The sequence below is a fragment of the Cheilinus undulatus genome, linkage group 20, assembly GCF_018320785.1.
Source record: "Cheilinus undulatus linkage group 20, ASM1832078v1, whole genome shotgun sequence".
NCBI classification, from domain to species: domain Eukaryota; kingdom Metazoa; phylum Chordata; class Actinopteri; order Labriformes; family Labridae; genus Cheilinus; species Cheilinus undulatus.
Genome location: NC_054884.1, coordinates 35,596,255 through 35,613,118, shown reverse-complemented (window position 1 = coordinate 35,613,118; position 16,864 = coordinate 35,596,255). Strand labels below are relative to the sequence as shown.

General features: G+C 39.6%; 2 protein-coding genes across 2 annotated transcripts in view; one reads left to right on the top strand and one right to left on the bottom strand.

Annotated features, from left to right (window-relative positions):
• Positions 1-16,864, top strand: part of acsf2 (acyl-CoA synthetase family member 2) — a 45,513-nt gene that overhangs the window by 19,832 nt on the left and 8,817 nt on the right. The gene's annotated exons all lie outside the window — the stretch shown is intronic.
• On the bottom strand, positions 108-15,025 carry chad (chondroadherin). Its single transcript, XM_041815013.1, has 4 exons — positions 14,032-15,025; positions 4,984-5,147; positions 4,483-4,640; positions 108-3,702 (listed from the first exon to the last, which is right to left on the bottom strand). Exons 1-3 carry the CDS (start codon positions 14,815-14,817, stop codon positions 4,499-4,501), a joined length of 1,092 nt encoding a protein of 363 aa, XP_041670947.1. The 5' UTR covers positions 14,818-15,025; the 3' UTR covers positions 108-3,702; positions 4,483-4,498.

The window sequence follows — 16,864 nt, the reverse complement described above, 5'->3', positions numbered from 1 at the left end:
AAAAAGTCTCATTGGCTTCATGCATTTTAAAGAAGACAAAAGAACATAGTTCTGAGACAAATGAAGGCTTGATTTTATAAAATATTTATTGGATGTGAGCAGATAAAATCACCTCCAAAAGTCCAGGAAATGTAGAGATACTGAATATACAGAAGATAAACAAGAAGTCAATACATGTCAGAAACCCTCACAGACGGCGTTAGACAAATAGTTCACTTCTTCCAGTTTGAGGTGAAGTGTAGAGATATAATGAGACTGATACACATCATTTGGATATAAAATACATTCATAAAAGGGAAAATTGCACCAGAAGTCAGAGACGGCTTGATCTGCTGTTCAGCATTGTGAGTTTGTCAATATCGTGATAGTCCCATTGGCTGTTCAGCTTCTTTTTGTAGACGTTTTTTCAATGCTTTATCTGTATTGAATGTGTCTGATAGTGGAAATCAGAGTTAAAAAGTGTGGATGTTTGTCTGAGTGACAGCTGTTGGAAGTTTGGAGGAGACGCGTCTTGTTTATATGGTTTCGCACCAAATCAAGCAGAGTCGCCGCTGTCAGAGTGTTTATGTCCACTTTAGAATTTATTACTCACTGTTTATATCAAAGTTGGTCAAAACTTTAGAATCTGAAGACCATTTTTGTTGCAATAGATCCACAAACATCAGCTACCCCATTACCTTACAAACTCCATTTCCAGAATAGTTGGGACATTGTGTAAAATGTGACTACAGTGATCTGCAAATCTTTTCAAACTTATTCAGCTGAATATTGTTGAAAGACAAAATATTTCATGTCCAACATGATAATCTTCAATGTTTTTTGAAAGTATATGCATGCACAATGTGATGCCTGCAGCATGCTCCAAAAACGTTGGGACAGGAGCATTTTTACCACGGTGTTTCACCCCCTTTTCTTCTAACAACGCTTTTCGACCTGCATACTGTTATTCTACTGTTTGCTGGAAACACACTCACAATCTGAATCTGATGCCTGGAACACATTACAAAAAAGCTGGTACAGGCCGACAAAAAAACTGGGAAAGTTGTGGATTTGTTTAAAAAAACAAACTCCTAGAATATTCCACAGGTAAGTAGGGTGATCGATAAGAGGTGATTGTACCATGATTGGGTGTAAAAGAGCACTCCTGAAAGGCTCAGGTGTTGACGGTCTACAATGGCATGATGTTCTCCACTTTGTAAAAGGCCGTGTGAGCAAATAGTCAAACAGTTAATGAACAATATTCCTTCATGTCTAATTGCAAAGAATTTAGAGATTTGACCATCTTCAGTCCATAATATTATACAAAGAGTCATAGAATCCAAGGGAATCTCTGTATGGAAACGGGCAAGACTGAAAACCAGGCTTAATGCCTGTGACCTCCGACCCTTAAGGTGGTGCTGCATTAAAAAAACATCCTAATTCTGTGATGTTTATTACGGTATGGCCTCAGGAACACTTGTCAGTTAACACAGTACGTCACTGGATCTACAAATGTACGTTTATACTGTAGTGGTCTGACGAGTCAACATTTCAAAGCAAAGTAAAGTCTTCTGGGCTACAGAGGACTTTACTATCCAGATTGTTATTAACCTCCTGAGACTTGAGCTTTTTGTTAGAAAGCATTTTCAGTTTCTTCTTCTTATCTGTGATAAATGAGACTTGATAAGTTAAAACATCAGCCTTGTGTCTGAAAAGGAGTCTATTGGAAATTTTACTTTCTAAAACCCAAACAAATTCCATTAAATTGCAAATAAATGGCCTAAAATTTTTCTGAAAAGTCTTTAAAATTTTGTTTAACATATACTGTGATAAGTACCCCAAATTTCTGTATATAGTCTGCGAATCTTTATGTAAAAACTTGTTATAAAATTTCATGTAAATTCATGAAAAAATTTCAACTGCAATCAGCAACTTTCAATTGTAAATCCTCCTAAAATTGCTCTGCATTTTTTAAATAAAATTAACAAATACATTACCAAAATTCCTCAAAAATACATCCAGACAAATCCCCTTAAACTCCCCTGAACCCCTGAAACATGCCAAAGAAATTCAAAGCAAATATCCCCAAAACTTCCAATGAAATTCTCCAAAACATGCAAGCATATCCACGAAATCTCCATGAAAATACTTGATAATTTCCAAGCAACTTCCCCTAAACATCCAAGCAGTAAGTTATCCCATCATTTAAAGCCACATTCTGGATTATTATCTTGTTGTAGGCGTCCTCGTATGTGCATGCAGGGTCTGAGGAGGTAAATGTAAGGTTCAAAAACTAGCATCTGTGATTGTGTGTGGGGTGTTTTTGTGCCCAAGGTATGGGTCACTTGCACATCAGTGAAGAGCATCAAATGCCTTCATACAGATGATGTCTTTGTCATGGACGTTCCGGCTTATTCCAGTGAGACAATGCTCAAGCACATTCTGCACAAGTTACAACAGCATGGCTTCACAGTAAAGGGGGAGGGGCTTAGACTGGCGTGCATGCAGTCCAGACCTGTCTCCCACTGAAATGCATGGTGAATTATGAGGCTTCAATCACATCAAACTAAAATCCTGCACTGTAGAGCAACTTCAGATGAACATTAGGCGAGACTGGGATACTTGAGCAACTGCAGAGTGCTGCTGGAAGAAAATGTGATTTAAAACGATGATAAGCATGCCCCTGTCCCAACTTTTTTTGAACATGTTGCAGTCATCACATTCAGAATGTGCGTATATTTTCAAAAAAAGTTTATCAGTTTGAACATTAAATATCTTCTTTGTGTGCTGTGTTTAGTTGGAAAGGATTTGCAAATGTTTTCTGTTTTCATTCATGTTTTACTTAACGTCCAAACTTTTTTGGAGCATTTAAGTCTCTTTTCATTGCTGTGTTGAACTCCAAGCCACTGAACCAGACAGAGACGCAAATTCGCATATTGCTTGTCAACAAAATTGAGGCTATGGAGGCAAACATTTCTACAGAGTGGTGGTCTGTAAAGAGAGCGATCACTGGACTTGAATTCATCCAGTGGACACATAAAACTCCAAGGATCCCTTTATATTCTTATCAAGAGCTTATAAGCAGCATTAGTGTAAAAATCACTGATACCTGCAAAATAGCCTCATATGAGGCGGCATATCTGCTTAATCAAACAAACAGGAAGTAGCTTGGTGGGTTTCAGAGTGGGCAGACTTTGTTGCAGTTCTACAGGAGCCAAGCTAGATATTTCCCCTGATTCAAGTCTCAATGCCAAGCTAAGCTAAGCTAACAGTGATATAAATCTATTGCAACATAAGTGAAATTTAGAAAAGGCAAATTCTGGTAAAATGTCACTGTTTGCAGAACATCCTATGGTTTAATTTGCATTAAAAGCATTGAAATATTTTACATTCTACAGGAAGATCTGTGTTTATAATAAGACTCTGCAAACAAATCCCCAATCCTCTGATTTCTCTCCTCATATACATCTTGTGTTTTGTGCTAACATGACACACCCAAACGTAAGTGTTCATATTTAATATAACAGGATGAGAAATAAACACGGTAATGCTTGTAGCTGTGACAGAGACAGACAGAGAGCGTGTGTATTTATAAGAGTTTGTCTGTGTTTATACTTGTGACTTCATTCAGCGGATGAATACGCGGACAGTCTTGAAGTTAGCGAGCGCTGCTTTAGTTGCATGTTTAGCCGGTCACCTGGACCGGCTCCTCTTCGGCGTCTCCTGTGGAAAAGACACAAAAATCAGCAGCCAAATCAAACAGTCTGCTCCCAGCAGGGACCTGTGACCTGGACTCCCTGTGCTGGACCCCAGGGCCCATGTGGAAAAGTTCACACAGGGACAGAGACTTGGTGGTTAGGAAGAATGGAGGATTAAACTACCTCAATGACAGCCAAAATTGGCCCGTTTAAAACCACTTTAAATGCCTTTATTGTGCCGCACTGAGGCTGAAAACCTCACAGTAAACAATCAGAGGAAGGAGGTGATTTTGGCCAGAAAGAGAACAAAACTACACACCTCGGGTTTATCTCAAGGTCCTCATTAGAGAGGGTGTTACTGTAAAGCATTTACCTTTAGATTGAAAGTTTTCCCCAGCATTGACTCAAAAGGCCAAGTTATTCCAGTGATTCACTTGGTTAGATAACATCCAAATAGAGACATAACACTGCACTCATACAGTGCCATGAAAAAGTATTTGCCCCCTTTCTGATTCCTGAGTTTTTTGCATATTTATCACACTTAAATGTTTCGGATCATCAAACCAATTTTTATATTTCACAAAGACAACCCAAGTAAATACAAAATGCTGTATTTGAATGATTTCAACATTGAAGACTTAACAAAATCACTAAAATCACCAAATCATATTAGCCCAGCCTTCTTGCAAAGACAGAAATATCTTCTCAAATTGTGGAGATTAATGTTTTTGAATCGTTTTATAAAATTGTCTACTGTTCAGATCTGTGCAGATTTTGCATCCCCAGCTCCTTTAGTATCAGATACCTGTACAGCTCTATGTTCAATGGCGCGTGCCCTTCCTCGCTCTCTTCGGCTTCACTCTGCAGCCGCTGAAGGCCGTGCTGTCTCTGACCTGCTTTCCTTTCTGCTGAGATGGAGACGCGCACACTGCGTCTGGACGAATGCGGCTAGAGTCCATCCACCTGTGGGCAGAAACAAAAAAAAAAAGGCACAGGTTTGAACATGAGTGAACACCAACTTTCAGTGGATATTTTATCTTTAAGTTACTGTACTTGTTGTCTTTTAGCTGGTGACCATTCCTGGTCCAAGGCTTCTGCAGAACTAATCACAGTCCCATTGACCACCACTTCAGTTTAAGTACTAGGTACCATATCTATGCCAATGATTCTGCTTCTGGTCATATGGCACGCCCTCTGCTGGTTTCCTTGTAGACTTGAGCATTAAACTTTGAGGCTCTAAAAGTGGCATTGAGTGTCTTACTGCATCCTAACAGAGCTCTAGTTTGGCTGAATGTGAGCGTCCTACCTTCTCAGTGGAGCCAGCTGGCACGTACAGCTCCACGGGTTGTTGGAGAGCGTGAGGTTGGTGAGGGTGCCAAACTCAAAGTTTCTAGGAAGAGACCTCAGCCTGTTGTTGTCCAGATGCAACGATTCTACTGCCGTCACTCCAGTGAACGCACCATCAGAGAACTGGAAAACAGAGAGCCATGAATGAGCTTTAATGACTGTTTTCATAGAGAAATAAACACATACAGACTCCATTGTTGGTCCTAACTATTTGAAGCAACCACGCCTAGAAGTAGATGTGTGTGAGGGTTCTCAGTGATGGTGACTGAAGACACCTCACCTCTCTTAAAGCCTCACTTCTAAAGCAGGCTGGAAACAGCTAGAAATGCCATCCTTTAAGAGTCATCAGTAGAAGGTGTGACATCCACACCATGTCTTGATCCATGGTGGATCTTGTGTTTTGGCTCTGGTAGGTTCTGTGTTTTCAGTCAGGTTAGGTCATACTGCCATTCAGAAAGCTCTGATGGCTCAGGTTTACAAAGCAACAACAGTTTTTCCCTCACTTTAGTTTCTCTAACAACTTTTTTGGTATACCATTAACACCATACCTGACGCCATATCCTGGCTCTCATGACAGTACCTCTCTATTTCTGCATGTCCCTCTTAATCTCCTCTCTCTTTTGCTGCATCTTCCTCTTCTCCCTTTCCTATCTTTTCCTGCTTTCCTCCCTTTTCTACATCAATCTTTCTTCTATCTTTCTGCATCCCCCTCTTTACTTTTTTCTGCATTTCCCTCTTCTCATTTTTCACATATGTCACTGTCTTCCCTTTTCTGCATCTCCTCTTTTTTGTGCCTCTGTTTTGGATCATTCTGCCCCCTTCTTGTTGTCCACATTTCCATTTTCTGCATTTCTCTCTTTGCTCATTCTGCATTCCCTCTCTTTTTACATATGTCCCTCATCTCTTTTTCTGCATTTCCCTCTTTCCAGTTTCACAATTTTCCTCTTTTTGTCTGCATTTTCCTCTCATCTTTTTCTGCATAGTAGTCCTTTTTTCTGCATTTACTCTTTTTCTGTGCCTCCTCATTCTCTTTGCATCTTCTTCCTTTCTCTTTCTCTGCCATGCACTCTTCTCATTTCCTGCATTGCCCTCTTTTCATGTTTCACATTTCCCTTTTCTGCATCACCCTCCCTTTTCTTTATTTTGCTCTTTTTTTGCATGCCCTTCTTTTCCTTTTTCTGCTTTCCCTCGAACTTTTACTGCATCTCCTTCTTTCTGCATTTTCCTTTCCTTTTTTGGCATTGTCATCACTTTTTCTGTCTCCCACTTCTCCCTGCATCATCGTCTTTTCTCTTTCTACATTCTACACCCATGTTTTTCTGCATTTCACTCCTTTTTTTCTGTGCCTCCCTTTTCTCTCTTTCTGCATCTCCCTCCTCTCAATTCCTGCATTACCCTTCTAATTTTCTACATTTCATTTTTCTGCATTTTCCTCCCCTTTTTTTCTGTATCTCCTTCTCTCTTCTCTCATCCCGCACCTCCCTTACCTCTTTTTCTGCATTTCCCTTTTCCCATTTCCGCTCCTTCCTCCTCTTTTACTCAATCCTTCTCTTTTCCTGCACCTCTGTCTTCTCTCTATCCCTGTATCTTCCTGTTTTCTTTTTTGCACCTCCTATTTCTGTCTTTCTGTATCATTTTAACCCTTTTACAACCACAAACACGGCATCAGCAGATCACCAAAATGATGGCAAATTTCAGAAAAAAATGGTCATCGTTTTGTAAACGTCAGACTTTTTGCAGGAATTCACTTGCAGTTTTTGGTTAATAAAGCAAAGATGGGGCTTCTATTTTCGTTGCCGTGGTATTACATCAAGTAGTGATTTAAATTCTTTGTAGTATTGTAATAAAGTTTGAGATTCTGGTATCATGACAGCCCTAGCTGTAGGTGTTAAAAGTGGTCAATTCCTGGCACCCATCCTTGCGTCTGCTAAACAGATACAAAGCGAGGGGAATCTCTCCAGTGTTTCCCTGGCATGAAAGCCTCGTCTCATCCTTCCTTCTGCTCTTCTGCAAACACGGACACTCACTGGCCTCCTTTTTTCATATACATCTGCGAGGGCGCTAAAAGCTTCAGAGAGGTGCTAGATGAACCCCTCCACGGCGTGTCAGGTCGAGCCTCCTCCTGCAGGAAGAGGAGGGCGGATGAGAGAGGAGCCTGGCTTTGAAGGGACGTTTTTATGCGAGTCTGGAGGACATGAGGCTGTTTGGAAATTTCCACTGTAGAGGCGACAAGACGCCGAGGGTAGCCGCTCTTTTGAAGCAATGGAAGATGGATGACTTCCAACATGGCCGAGGTGTTTTTGCTCTTTCTTTCGGGCCACTCCTCTGCCAGGAAGGCTCGCAAAGGGCCCAATTGTCCATTCAACAGGGGCGATGGCAAGCTAAAAATACTCCTCTTCATGCACTGTGGAACACCCTGCCTCTATTTACCTGTCTCCTAACCCCTCCTGACCTGTTTACAAGACCCTCCCAGTGAAAGTAGAAAACACACCACGCTGAAAATAACATTTGTGTAATAATTAGACGAGGACATGCTTGGCCCGAGTCCAGCAAACAAAAACACTCTAAAAATACCCGCATTTGGCTGGAAAATAGTTTAATCTTCTGGGCCATGTTTGCTGCTCTCGCCATCTCCTGCTGCTTCCACCTGGCTCGCACACAGGCCCGGCGTGAGAAGGTTGTTATTTTAAAGTTTTCCCCCTCCGGGATGCTTCCATACTGTGGCACAGGTACACTCAAATATTGGATTGACCTCAAATATGAAGCTAATGTGTGCTCAGGAATTTCTGCAAAGTAGTTTGGTGCAGAAAGAGCTCATACTGTGACTGAACGCTGAAGAACAGAGGGATTTCAAGATGGCTAATACATAACAACAGATTTTAAAAGGAGATAGATAAGATAGCAGTATTTACATAGATGTAGTGCTAAATGCCAATTTAAAAAAGAGAGACAGACCTAATTCCAAAAAACTTGGGACATTGTGAAAAATGAGAATTAAAAGAATACAGTGATTTGCAAATACTTCCAACCTGAGGACAAGATATTTAAATGTTCAAACTTACAAATTAAGCTGTTTCTTTTGCATTATACACACATTCTGAATTTGATGCATGCAACATGTTCCAAAAAAGTTGGGTCAGGAGTAAGAAAGGACTGGGAAAGTTGCAAATGCTCCTAAACACCTGAAGATTCCAAGTAATAGAATTCCTCTCCATGCAACTGCAATGAATCTAGAGATTTGACTATCTGCAGTCCATAATATCATCAAAAGACTCAGAGAATCTGGAGGAATCTCTGCATGAAGGGGGCAAACCATCATCATTCAGTGATGTATATTAGATCATGGTCTTAGGAACACTCCAGAAAACCGCTGTCAGTTAAAACATTGTGTCAGTGCATCTGCTAATGTAAGCAAGATTCTACCATGCAAAGTGAAACCATTATCAACAAAATCTAGGAAAAAATATAAGGCCTAAAGACCCAATGTCTGATAATTTATAGGTCATAGTTGAAAATCTCCCAAACACTGTCTTCTGAGCAAATAAATTGGCTACATTTTGAAAATTGCACCAAACAAGGCAGAAACAAGGGAAACCCCATGTCCTTCACCAGTTCCACCAACTTTTCCAAATGTTGCTGATGTATTTTTTGCAATTTAGACAGAGCTCTGACTCTTTTGGTCTCAAGCTTATCTAGATCGACCGACCTGAAGTGAAACAGTGTGCTGTGGTCTGAGTCTGATGTGGCTACCTCTCAGAGCTAAAGAGGAAAACAGAACATCCAGATTGTTATCAACACAAAGTTCATAAGCTTCTGTGATGGTGTGTGGGTGTATTAGTGCCCATGGCATGGGTCACTTGCACATCTATAGCCGTTTTTATACAGAGATTCCGCAATAAAAGGGAAAAGGGATGCCCGTCTCTGTTCTGCAACAAGCAATTCACACAAAAGTGTAACAGAGCCGTGCACGCCCGAGCTTACACACACACACCCCGGCGTCCTGTAATCAGATGGCAGTCGCTGCCTGAGCTGCTGCTTTCAATGAAACTTGAAACTCTGGATTTCTCGGTTCAAAACTCTGTATTTTCTAAATGAAATACGGGAAAATAACATGAACATTCATTTTGATCGATTAGATCCAATAGACTTTTTTCCTCCATGTTTCTGAGTTGGAGGTCCAACTTTAAGCAGTGTCTCAGCACAGGTATTTACGTCAGAGGTCGGGAACTTCAGAATACCAAGCTCACTTGAACACATCATGGAACTTTTCAGACGCTGCTGTGAGCAGAGAAGTGTCTGCTCTGTCCTGTACAGAGTGTGATCGGCTCTCTAACCTCGCAGTCTCTCCAGTCAATCCACATTATTCTTTGTTTTATCCCCCTGTTGTTTTCTCTGATGAAATGCTGTTTGATTAAACCATGCTGGTTTTTAAATCTCCCGTTTATGGAGACAGCAGTGCACACTCGCCGTTGCGGAATGCCGTGACGTCCTTTCACACTCGTTGCGGAAAAGTCTCTTACAGCTCTGATACTACCTCTCGATCCGGATCAGAGGTGGGGCGAGATTTACCCCCCATTGTGGAACGGTCGCTTTCATATAGAACGCCGTTGTGGAACGAAGGCGTAACAGACATGGAAAAGAGAGGCAGTATGAAAGTAGTTTATGAAAGCAGCGTTAATACAGAAAGGTACATCTAAGTTTAGCAGCAACACGTGCGTCCATCCAGGCATCTTAATTCAGCAAGACAATGCAAAGCCACAATCTAGATGAGTTACAACAACATGGCTTCACAGTGCAAGAGGGCAGGGCCTAGACTAGCCTGCATACAGTCCAGACCTGTCTGACTTTGTTTGTTTGGTGCATTATAAAGTACAAAATACGACAATGGAAAGACTGAGTAACTTAAGCAAGAATGGGGAAGAATTCCACTTTCAGTACTTCAACAAGTTTTTTAAAAATTACAATCTAAATATGTACGAGCTTTTGTAGATATTATTTCTGGTATTTATACAAGTCTGTGTGCATTGATAGTAAGGTGTGCAGGGATGCTGACTAGATACAGTCAGAGCATAAAATGTGCAAGGATGTCAGCAGATTTACATGAGGGAGATAAGAACAGTGTTGCTTGTAGAAATGGTCATGTAACACAGTGGTGCACATGCTCCTGTGCCAACTTTTTTGGAACATGTTGCATGCATCAAATGCAGAATGAGTGGTTGTTTCAAAACAAACAGTCCAGTTTATCAGTTTGAACATTGTCTTTGTGCTGTTTGGTATCTGTTTTATTCAAATTTTACACAATGTCCCAACTTTTTTGGAAGTGGGGTTTGTCGCTTGCATTCTTAATGCTCAACAAAAAGATTGTTTACAGCAAAAACCAATAATATTGACATGCTTGTTGACCACAAAATAATTTATTTGAAGTACTTAATAAATGACCATCTTGTTTATTCTTTATTTTATTTATTTGAATCTTCAGCAACAAAAATAGAAGTCCTAAACTTCTAATATTGGGTTTTATTGGTTTTAATTATCAAGAATTACAGCTAAACTTCTGCACACAGTATAAAATGTGCAAATATGTTGATCAAGTTCAAAGATCAGGATAAAAGTCATCTTGCCATCAAGTCTTTGAATTCACATTTATCATAAAAATGGAAAAATATGGCTTCACTTAGCCTGGAAATTTCTAGTTTATATGTTCAGTCGTGTCAACTACTTCACAGCCTTTTCTATCAAAAAGTTTCTTTTTGACTGATTTGCTGCCAGATGATTCTTCATCCTAAAGCACACATGCATCCTGTAGCATCAAAATGTCTGCAGCCTAAAGACGGAAACACTCAGAGTGAAAAACCGGGACACAGCAGGAACACATAAATATACTGGTGTATACTGGGATAAGGTCCAACATAAATGGTTGATACTCTGAGTTCCAATTGGACACAAAAATTTAAACCAGACATGAATTGTTTGAAAACATGGCTGTTGGCCGGTGTGGAGCAAACACATTTAAACATCCTGATGAAATATAGACAAGAGAATTTGGCCAGACCAAAGAAAAACAAATACATTTGGCTTTCCTAATCACATACTTACCTTTGAAACCTTTGATTTAAGGTTTTTTACTGTATGCTGAGGATTATAGTTTATTCCAGTGAGCTGAGAACAAGTCTAAAGTAATTGTATTCATCAGAAATGTCTCATTACACTTATTTTAAGCCAAAAAAGTGTAATGAGACATCTTATTTAACGGAACAAACAGTAAAAAATAAGGCCGGGATTGCTGTAATAAGTAATAAATCTTCCACTGGGATGCCAAAAATGTATTTGTTGAGTGCCTTGAAATGATTTTAGTAAGGCATGTTTGACTAGAAATCAGAGAAATGCACTTGCCTTGAGTTTTAGCAGGGTATTTGCATGAATGAAAATTAATCCAATAATAAACTTTAAATTGCAACTGTTTTGCAACAAAGACAGTTTGTTTAAAAAGTTTTTTATTGAATTCCTTTTAACCACGCACACCTATGAGAAAGTGAATTGAGCACAGCAAACTCAAAGTACACAAAGATCATTAGTATGTGATACTGCAAGGACTTCACAGCACTTCTAATCTTATCCTTCTAAAGTTAGTCTTATGTCATATTTGTACTGAAATGCATGCATTCAAGATATTTCAGCCAGGATTGTCCCAATACCAGATTTTAAAACATTGATATGACACTCATCAAACTTAACAATTTTGTTTTGATATCACTGCAACAAATATTGAAATTCTAAGTCATGTAGTATTAGGTAACTTCTTGTTTTTAGTTATGAAAAGTTGCAAGTAATCCCACTGCATACTGTCTAAGTTGTACAAAAATATTGCATGATACTGACGTAATGTCAGTGTTTTTGTGAAATTTCAACAGTGTGCATGGCTTAGCTGCAATTTTGAACAAATTAATTCCTCTGCAATGCACCTGCCCTATGAAAACAATGCATTTTTTAAAAAACGTTTGGTATTTGGAATATTATTGTTCATTATATCATTCAAAAACACAATATCAAAAACATGTTGCAGTATCAAAATTTGAATACAGTTACTGATGTTACAGATGTTAAATTATAACAACTAATGTTATTGTGCAGCCAAATCACACATAACATTAGCTACTAAAGTAAGGATGCACAAGTTTATTGGCATAAAGGCCGGTAATATTTGCCTTTATTGGCCTGTATTTGTTTAAATAATGGCTTGAATTAGCTGTAAATAATGGCCTATATTTGCTGGTAATATCAACATTTATCAGCTGTAAATATCCGCCTACATCAGCTGTGATTACCAGTCTATACAGGCTGTAAATATCAGGTGTTAATATTGGCTTATATCAACCGTTATCACTTGTGATAAATGGCCGTTAAATATCAGCCTCATTTGGCTGGAAATGTTGTCTTATTTCAGCACTAACCAGCTGTAAATATCAGCCTATATCAGCTTTAAATTCTGGCCCTTCAGGGCTGTAAATATTGGCCTACATTTGCTGTAAATATTGTCTTACATCAGCACTTACCCACTGTAAATATTAGGTGTGAGTATCAGCCTATATTGGCTGTAAATACCAGCTGTAGATATCGGCCTTTATTGGCAAATAATTTTGACTGGTAATATCGGCCTAATTTGGCTTTTAATATTGTCTTCAATCAGCACTTACCGACTATAAATATTTGCCTAGATTAGCTGTAATTATTGAGCTGTATCGGCCTTAAATGTCATCCTTTGTTGGCTGGAAATATCCGTCTTATTAGCTGTAAATATTGGCCTTTGTTGGCTGATGATATCAGCATGTATCGGCTGTAAATACCAGCTTTAGATATCAGCCTTTTTGGCAGATAACATTGGTTTGGAAATATCAGCCTACATTGGCTGTTAATATTGGCTTATATCAGCACTTATAGGCGGTGAGTATTGGCTGTAAATATTGGCCTGCTTTGGCTGTAAGTATAAACTATTTAAGACTGGACTAACAGAATTACATTAGCTGAATTCTTTATTATTATTCCTTAAATGTTAAAGTGTCTTCAAAGTACTAAAATACTTAGTTTGAGCTACATTTATAAATATATATATATATATATATATATATATATATATATATATATATATATATATATATATGTATCAGCTTAAAGGAATATGTTATTATCAGCATATTGGATATCTGCAAAAATCCAGTAAACTGCACCTCTAGCGGTTGGCTATTTTCAAAGCTAGTATGACATTAGTGCAGCTTAACAAATTAGCATCTGACACTTAGTTTGCTTCATGTCACATTTATTTAGTGATGGTCTGCTGTCTGAGAGAAGAGCTAATACTGGATACAGACATCCATACTGATGTTTATTCATCAGGGCATCCCTAGTTGACTGGTACCTGTTTTTTTCTACCAAAGGCTTGGCACCAATCTTGAGAAATTCCTTCATTTTATTCTTCAAAAATTGCAAGCACTCTCCCACGCACTGCTCAGATTTTACAAATGCATCTGCAGTGTTTTGGCGTTGAAATGTTGCCAGTTTTTCTGTGCAGTTTAGACAGTATACTGACATTTGCATGCAGCTGTATGTAGATTCATTCCTCCTTTAAAGTTTAACACTTTAAATACTTTCATTTATTAGAATAACCAGCAGCAATATGGCACCACACATTTTAGCAGCCTTAGTTCCAACCTGTGATTAAGAGCAGAATTAAGCAAGAAAACATTTGAAGGCATGGTGATCATGCTGGGAAAATAGAGGCATTTTCACCATCAAAGAGAGAGCCTGTGGGGTTTTTCTTGTTTAATTCTGTGACTACATGAATGTCTTACCAAAGAACACCTCAGAGACTCTTTTCAGTTTTTCTCATGTGATTAACAACGCTTACTCTGCTCTTCTTTTTATCAAATATCAGTGAACACCTGCAGCCTTATTCTTTGAAAATGTGCATGTTAGATATTAAAGTTGATATGCAGTAAAACCAGCCACTGACCTTCTCCAGCCCCATGTTGTCCAGGTGGAGTTTCACCATGTAGCGTCCAAAGCTCTGGAAGGCGTTGTCTGGGATGGACCTCATGGGGTTCTTCCCCAGCGTGAGCTCCTCCACCACTCTCAGTTTGCTCATTGCTGCCAGCGGGTATGTGGACATCTTGTTTCGGTCCAGGTGAAGTATGGCGAGGTTCTCCACGTCGTCCAGAGAGCCCGGCTGCAGGGTCATCAGCTCGTTCCCGCTCATGTGCAGCCAGCGAAGGTCTTTGGCTCCGGTAAAAGTCCCGGGTCGCAGCTCTCTGAGCTTGTTGTCATTGAGCTGCAGGATGAAGAGGTTGATCATAGGAGAGAAGATGCCTTTAGACAGCTCGCTGATCTGGTTCCCGTCTAGGTGGAGGTAGGTGAGCGCGGTCAGGTCATCAAAGGCGCCAGGTTTGATGCTGCTGATCTCATTGTTGGACAGGTAGAGGTAGACGAGCTTCTTCAGCCCTTTGAAGGCCTGGGATCCGATCTCTCGGAGCTGGCAGTGCTGCATGTGCAGAGAGATGAGTCCCTTACTTTCACTGAAGGCTCCTGTGGGGATGCTGCCCAGGTTGTTCCTCTGCAGGTTCAGCAGTCGGGTCGTCTCGGACACCTTAGGGATCCTCTTGAGCCCCACACTATCACAGATGACATGCATAAGGTCCCCGTGGCAGTGGCACAGGTTGGGGCACTGGCCAGGGGCCCCCTGCACTGCAGGGCCCAGGACCAGGAGGCAAGTCCCCAGCAGCAACCAGCTCACACAGCGCATCCTGACGATATCCTGATAAATGTGTGAGACCACTCAGGAGGAGAATAAGTTGTAAAATCCTGTAAAAACCTCAGAGAGAGCTCTTAAGAAGCTCCAGCTGGAGTGTTTGAGTGAGGAGAGAATCAGGCAGAGAGAGAAGGAGTGAAAAGGTGAGCGAAGGTGGGCAGAGCAGAGAGACATTCACAGAGAGGAGGATGGCCGGTCAACAGAACACACAGCGCTATTTATAACATTTACTTGAGGAAAAAAATGAGGAGGGCTTGCCAGAGTGCTGGAGTGAGAGTTTGCAGGAGGAAGTCAAGTGTCTGTGAGAATTTAACCCTGAAAGAGCAGAAAGACGACACTCAGCTCAGCCTCTCTGCTGCTGGATGGAGTTTTACTGAATTAGAGACGATGATACTCGACCTGCTGCTGCTGGAATTATGAGTCCAGACTGATCATTAGACATGCATCCTCTAGTAAATGTTTAGAAGAACATGGCATAATGTGAGAGGCTGGGTGATCTGGATCAGCAATCGTACATTTATATTTTCTAGCTGAATGGTATGCACAGAATTTATGTTGATCTTTTTTCTAAGAGAATAATAAATGCACAAAGTTGTACACAATCTGTTTTTTTAAAGGAACATTTTTAGTTGAGAAAGAAATTTCCATATATTGAGGTTGTCAGTATTTTATACTCTTTATTCTGATGTGTTTCAAATTGATAAAATCAATATTAATTTGATTATCTGTGGCATCATGTGTGACTAAATTTTTGTATTTATGCCGTTAGAAAGTTGTTAAACTCTTTCCTGGTAGGGCAAGAGCTAATGACATCACCAGTCTTGATGGGGAATAAAGTCTCAGAGAAATTTGTGCCAGAAAACAGTAAATTTAATCCCCAAACTTTATGTTTTCAGTAGTGATGTAAACAATGTGGAGGGCCAAATTGAACTAAGCCATTTGTAATGTAACGTCAGACTTCATAGCTAGGCCATAATGTGCACAAATGTCAGGATGCCACGAAATAACGTGGAAGAAACTGTAACAACTTTTTTGGAAAAGAATAGAATAACTGTGAAAAGGGACAAAAATGGGTTAAATAGACAAAAATTACATAAATGGTAGCAAAAATTGTTAAAATAGGCAAAAAGTGGCAATAAATATGCTAAAATGGGTAAAAAGTAGCAAAAAATAATGGCATTAATGAGCAAAAGGGGTGAAAAGTAGTTTAAAAAAAGTGGCAATAGGTGGCAAAAGGTGGAATGTAAAAATAGGCCAAATTGCAAATCACTGTAAGTTGCAACAATACCAAAAAAAAAAAAAAGAGGCAAAATGGGCGAAAACATTTGCAAAGAAAACCAGAAACAAAGTAGCAAAAATGGCTAATAAGTAGCAATAAAGTGGCAAATTGGGCCAAAGGTGGCCAAAAAATGGGCAACAGGGCAGCAATAATTTGCAGAAATGGGCAAAAAGGGGGAAAAAATGCAAATATGGGCAAAATGGCAAAAAGCAACAAAAAAGTGGCAAAAAGTATGCAAAAGTTGGCAAAAAATGCTGCAATGAAGTGGCAATAATGGGCAAAAAGGGGTGAACTGATTGCAAATATGGGCAAAAATGGTAAAAAAAAAAAAAGCAGCAATAAAGGGGCAAAAGTTGGCAAAATGGGAAAAAAATATGGGCAGAAATGGGAAAAGGAAAATGAGCAAAAAAAACCCAAAACAAACGAGAGGCAAAACTGTGCACAAAGAGGCAAAAAATTCAAATAAAGGCAAAAAGTATGAAAAACAGCAGTCAATACATTGGAAAACATCATCGTCACTAAGGATGAAGAAATCGTGACAAAGCAAGTCCTAATCCAAGGCCACGTCGATCGTCTTCTTTGACATTAAGGGTATCATGTCAGAGCGCGGTTGTGATGCAGAGGGGAGGAGACTGAAGGAGAAAGACACTGAAAAATATTTATGATCAGTAAAGTTTTTTTTGCAGCCTTAGTCTGTTTTTTTTTTCAAAGCCATACCTTGAAAATATACAGTTTCTTCATAAAGAAGAGCAGACTATCAGT

Coding starts and splice junctions, on each gene's coding strand:
- chad (XM_041815013.1), bottom strand. CDS start 14,817: ATGCGCTGTGTGAGCTGGTTGCTGCTGGGGACTTGCCTCCTGGTCCTG. Junction 5,148..14,031: donor ACAACATGGGGCTGGAGAAG/GTCAGTGGCTGG, acceptor TCTGTTTTCCAG/TTCTCTGATGGTGCGTTCAC. Junction 4,641..4,983: donor CAGCTGGCTCCACTGAGAAG/GTAGGACGCTCA, acceptor TTCTGCCCACAG/GTGGATGGACTCTAGCCGCA.